Raw genomic sequence first — 6,000 nt, 5'->3', positions numbered from 1 at the left:
TTAAAGCTTTGCCTTAAATAACCTACCTAAAAAATATAGCATATAGGGCTCCTTTTTCTCCACATTCTTGCCAACATTTGTTATCTCTGGTCTTTTGATAAAATCCATTGTTGTAGGACTGAGGTGGTTTCTCACTGTGTTTTGATTTGTATTTTCCTGATGATGAGTGATCTTGAGCATTTTTTCATGTACGTATCAGCCATCTGTACGTCTTCTTTGGAAAAATGTCTGTTCGGGTCTTTTGCCCATTTTAATATTGGATTATTTGTTTTTCTGCTATTGAGTTGTATTAATTTTTTAATATATATTTTGGATATCAGTCCCTTATCAGATATTTGCTTTGAGAGTATTTTCTCCCATGTTGCCTTTTCAATTTATTGATTGTTTTTTTTTGCTGTGCAGAAGCTCCTTCTTTAGTGTAATATGGTCCCAATTGTTTATTTTAGGTTTTGTTCCAGTTTCTTATCCCAGAAATCATCGCCAAAACCCATGTCAGGGCTTTTTTCCCCCGTGTGTGTGTGTGTGTTTCCCCTAGGAGTTTTGTGGATTCAGGTCCTACATTTGAATCTTTGAGCCATTTCAAGATAATGTTCTTGAGTAGTATAAAAGATAGGATTCCTAGGTATTTATAAAAAAGAATTGAAATCAGACTCTTGGTGAGATACCTGTGCACACCCATGTTCACAGGTTTAATGATAGCCAAGACATGGAAGCAACCGAAGTGTCCATCAATGGAAGAATGGATAGTGATACCAATCTTTAGAGAAGGGACAAAGTTTTGTGTACATCTGTGATCCTAGCACCTGGAACACAGTTTGTTCTAGGGAAAGTGTTTCGCAGAATGCTACCACACTGAACCATAAAGGAGCCATAAAGTCCAATACACGCACACACCCATGCACACACACTTCAGAATATTATTCAGCCATGAGAAAGAAAGTCCTCCCATTTGCAACAACATGGATGGACCTTGAGGACACCATGCTGTGTGAGATAAGTCACCCAGGGGAAGACGAATGCTATAGGATATCACTTAAGTGTGCAATGTAGAAAAAAACAGAGTAGAATGATGGTTACCAGGGCGTGGAAGTGGTGAGATTTGGTACTACCTTAGGTTTCTCTTGAGAAAATGAGTATTCATCCTTACCATTCAGAGATGCCTTTCCCTCGGAACATTTTCGTGGATCTCTGTTCCTGCTCTCTGCCCTGTATTTCAAAGCAATCTAAGCCTGCTTCGCCAGCTTGGCAGGCAAAACCCCTTCTCATTTGCTATCTCTGCCTAAAGTATTGATGCTTCTTCCCCCCCGCCCTTTTTTTTTGTTGTTGTTGTTTAAGAAACACATTCTTTTCTTTTTTCTTTTTGCAAATTTTAATTCTAGTATAGCTAACATACAGTGTTCTATTAGTTTCAGGTGTACCCTGTAGGGATTCAGCAATTCTCTACGTCACTCGGGGCTCATCAGGATAAGTGTGTCTTCATCTCCTTCACCTGTTTCCCCTATGCCCCTACCCACCTCCCCTCCAGTCATCAGTTTGTTCTTTATAGTTGAAAGTCTGTTTTTTGGTTGGTCTCCTTTCCCCCTTTCTTCCTTGGTTTTGTTTCTTAAATGCCATATAGGAGCGACATGTGTTGCTTATTCTCTTGCCCATCGTGCTGATGTTACTACAAAATGGGCCCCCCAAAAAGGGGTCCTGCAGGCTAAATACGGAGGCAGAGCCCCTGGGACTCTTGTCTCTGTGAGTCCCCTCATGGCCACCATTGAAGGAACATCCCTTCAGCTGTTTCTCACTGCCGCCAAGTGTCTCTCAACAGAAGGGAGCACAGCCCTGCCAGGTCCATGGGCGTCCGTGACCACACCGTGTCTCTCCTTGTATGTTCCTTCATGATGATGGTGCCTGCGTTTTCATTGCAGAGGTCCTCTGACAAGGAGTCCATCCTGACCATCCTCCAGGTCCTCGGAGATCTGCTTTCTGTTGGTGAGTGGGAGGAGGTGGGGGGCCTGTGGCTGTGGTGTCTCCTGGATTCTGTGTGGTTTGCGGGTGGCGGTGCTCCAGGTCACGTTTTCTGTCAGAGATAATCAACTGCCCCCAGAGTGGGCTGGTTGTACCTTAGTCAGGCTCTTTAATCTTGTCCCCCACCCCATGGTGACCCAAACGTAGGAGGAAATTCTGCTCCGGGTGGTTATTCTATGGTGTCTCATCTGTGGTTAACGCAAGGTCCTCCAGGGGCCTGTGGCTGTCCTTGGAGGGCACCAGCCCTCATGACTCTACCCCACCCCTTCCTCTACTCCACTCCCTCCGCCCACTTAGAGAGTCAGGTATTGGCAGCTTCCTAACCTATGTCAAGTGCAGATGGGAATATGAGGCAGGAGCTCGACTTCGCGGTGTGGTGAGCTATTAAGTTTTCAGAGAAACGATGACAGAGTTGACCACACTGGAATCAGCTGGTTAACTGGGGCATGCCTCTGCTAGCTCACTTCAGTGTGAGGGTTCTGGAAAAAAGACCCTCTCAGACATTTCAGCACTCACTCGGGTTTCATTGCTACGGATGCCTGCCACATTGCATTAGGAAGAAATCTGCATACCCACGGGCGGGACCAAAAGGAACATCCCTCCCCAGTCCAGGTGCATCGGGCTTCAGTTCCAGGAGGGAGGGGCCCTTCCCAGTGAGGTTTTCCCATAGGCTGTGCTGCCCTCCGATGGCAGGGTGACTTCCCTACAGCCTTCTGAGTGTGGTACCCTGTGGAGATGGAAGTCTCTTATCTTGTGGGATGGGGACTCCTTCACTTTGCCCAGGTGCCTGGAACCCGTGCACTGAAACCTTGCAGTTGCCCTTCTGCTATAGGAGCTGATCCCGCTTCTTTCGTAGACATGTGTCAACCATGCATGGTGTGTGGACAACCACGGGGGTCCCCTTCCAAGTTGAAACGTAATCCCTGCTTTTGAGCTTGTCCTGGGGCAAGGTGGGGGAGATCCCTGTTGACGACTAGTCTTAGGTAGAAAGACCAATATACCTGATCCTAGCTCCAGGCCCTTTTCAAAACTCCCGACGTGGATGACTGGCTGTCTGTTTCTTAAAGAAGCACTCCAGCTGTTTCCCTATATTCCTCTTGTCAGTTGCTGGAAACCAGCACCATAAAGCTGTAACATCACCAATTAAATTATTTCAGGCAAACTGTCACCCGGATCCTCATTACAGAGGACTCAAGCCTACACCAGAGGGATACTGATATTCCCTTTTCTATTAAAGATATGATTCCACGGAAGCCACACACACAAGAACACATGCATATACTGAGACTCTGTTGGTTCTCAGGAAAGTAGTTTATGCAGGAGGACACACCTAGGTGCTTAGATATTCTATTATTTCTCCGTGTCTCACCCCCATGCCAGTCCCTTCCCTAAAAGTACAGCTTTACATGAGTTCCTTCAGAAACCACTCTGTTTTGGTTTCTGGTGCGAATTGTTTCTGGGGCAAACCGATCTTTGCTCTGTCTCTGTCTGAGGGGTCTGCTTTCTGCGCCAAGAAAATGAGGGTGATTATTTGGGGGCCTAGCTGTCCTCTGCTTTCTCCCTCAGGCACTGACCGAAGGATTCGCTACATGATCAGTAAAGGGGGCAGCGAGGCACTTCTGCAGACCCTGGTGGACACAGCCAGGTCAGCTTCTCCAGACTACGATGTCCTGCTGCCCCTCTTCCGACTGCTGGCCAAAGTGGGCCTACGAGGTATCCACCCCCCCCTGCATCTAAAAATGTGGCTGAAAAGGCACTTATGGGGTTGTTTTCATGACAGCAATTTAGGAAACTCTAGTGGGGAAGTGCAGGGAAGTCCTGGACACTTCGGAGCCAGGACCAGCCCCACAGGAGACATCATTTTGTTGTCCAGTGTCAGGGTGGGGCCCCGAGCAGACAGGGACTATGTGAGGCATGGAGCGGATGGGGGACAGAAGGGAAGGGCTCCCAGGCAGTTTTTCAATCACTTTAAGAATAAACAGAAAATTTCTATGAGCAGACTCTTACACAGAAGTTCATTATATGAGTGTGTGAGTTTTCTGGGGCTCCTGTAACAAATTCTCAGAAACTGGGTGGCTCCAAACAGCAGAAATACATTCTCTCACAGTTCTAGAGGACGGAAAGCCTGAAACGAGGGTGTTGGCAAGGTTGGTTCCTTCTGGAGGCTCCAAGGGAGAATCCGCTCCATGCCCCTCTGCTAACTTCTGTGTTTCCAGTCATCCTTGGAGTTTCTTGGCTTGTACACATGTCACTTCAGTTTCTACCTGCGTCTTCACGTGGTGTCCTACTCTGTGTCCTTCTGTGTGTCCTCCTCTTCTTACAGGGACATTGGTCACTGGATTCAGGGCCCACATAAATCTGTGATCTCACTTTAAATAATTAAATCTGCAAAGACCCCATTTCCAAAGAAGATAGCATTCTGAGGTTCCAGGTGGACACGAATTTTGGGGGGTGAATTTTCAGCCTATTACTAGAAGCCACACGGAACCAGAGCTTCCCTAGTAGAGGATGGGGGCCTCGAACTCTTTCTCCTTAGGCTCCATACCCATTTCTTTTTGCTCAGAAAAAGACCCTGAAGCTCCTCCCTAAAACCGTAGAACCTCTTAGCGCACACTCAGGAGGCACGCAGCCCTTGCAACCTAGTCATTAACAGTCAAGCTCCAGTTGTGTGAGGCCTCATGTAAGTCACAGTGGGAGAGCTCCGGCGCTGCAGAAGGTAGACCTGTGTTGTCCAGTGCAGGCAGCAGCGGCCACAAGGGAGCAGGGGCTCAGGGGCGCCCTGACCTTGCACTGTCTGGATCTCTGCTTTGAGTCCATTCCACACTCCTCAGGTCATGACGGAGACCCAGGCCTCGGCCAGCACCTGCGTGAGCATGTTCTCAACAAAACCAATCCAGTCCGTTCATTGAATATTTAGCCTGGAATGTCTGGGCACTGTGCCAGGCGTTGGGAACACTGGTGACCAAGACAGATAAGGGGCCCACTCTTACGGAACTTACATTCAAGTGGGGAAGGGCCGAAAGTGAATAATTTGCTAGGCAGAGTATGATAATTAGCTAGTAGTTGTGAGGGACGGAAAAAAAGGGGAGATGTTCCTCTAAGATGGTGTGTTCAGAGAGAGGTAACAGGTGAGCCGACACTAGAAGGAGGAGGAGAAGTCAGCAGAGCAGAGAGTGGCCACGTGAACTGTAGAGAAAGATTGGAGAGACACCATCTCTACCTGGTTGTAAGTAGTGTTAACCGAGAAGTCAAATCTGGGTTTCAGGCCTCACCCCAGCACTAATTAGCTGTGCTGCTTGGGTAAGTTACTCACCCTTTCTGAGCCATTGGTCCCTCATCTGCAAAATAGAGGTATGAGTCCTTAATTTTAGGGTTTGCTGTAAGGATTAAGTGAGGTTGGATGTCACCTGCTTAGTGTGGGGGCCTGACAAACTAGAGTCATGTAGGTTTCATAGAAGAGAGAGAGATGCAGGATGGACCAAGGCCATCAGGGCCCTGATTCCCAAGCTCTGCACCTGGATAGTCCTATCGGCATCATTGTATCACTGCAGCCTCTGCCATCGCCAGATTGTAGCCCTCCCCACTGCCATGCAGGCTGCTGGGGGCTGACCTAACGGAGCCCGAGAGACGCCTCTGTGCTAGTGAAGGGCTCCGGTCATATTAGTTTGGTTGCCGTCTCTTTGCTGGTGTCCTTTGGTCTAGAGGTAGATATTGGCAAACTGGGTTTAGGATATTGTCTGTTTTACTCATTTCTACCTTCAGTGAGTCTGAGAGCAATTCAGGAAAATTACAGATAGAATTTTGCTCTTTAATACGTTGAGTGCCTTTCTTTGAAAAGACATTTTCCTACATAATCCTGATACCACGATTACAAATCTAACAAAATTGACAATACATGTATAATTTATACTCATTTCAGTTTCTCCAAATGTATCCCAATGGGGCAATTACAGATGTGTTCAAAGAAGAAGCCAATCAAGTTCCACA

General features: G+C 47.4%; 1 protein-coding gene across 1 annotated transcript in view; it reads left to right on the top strand.

Moving 5' to 3' along the window:
• The first annotated feature begins 3,587 nt into the window (after positions 1-3,587).
• AGBL1 (AGBL carboxypeptidase 1) overlaps positions 3,588-6,000 on the top strand; it is a 661,016-nt gene continuing 658,603 nt past the window's right edge. Inside the window, exon 1 of the mRNA XM_059418473.1 lies at positions 3,588-3,726. Coding sequence (XP_059274456.1) covers positions 3,603-3,726 — 124 coding nt within the window. The 5' untranslated portion in view covers positions 3,588-3,602. The remainder of the gene's footprint in view (positions 3,727-6,000) is intronic.

The sequence above is a fragment of the Mustela nigripes genome, chromosome 13 (genome assembly GCF_022355385.1).
Source record: "Mustela nigripes isolate SB6536 chromosome 13, MUSNIG.SB6536, whole genome shotgun sequence".
Taxonomy (NCBI): domain Eukaryota; kingdom Metazoa; phylum Chordata; class Mammalia; order Carnivora; family Mustelidae; genus Mustela; species Mustela nigripes.
The sequence above is the reverse complement of the archived record's forward strand: the minus strand, read 5'-3'. Positions and strand labels throughout refer to the sequence as shown.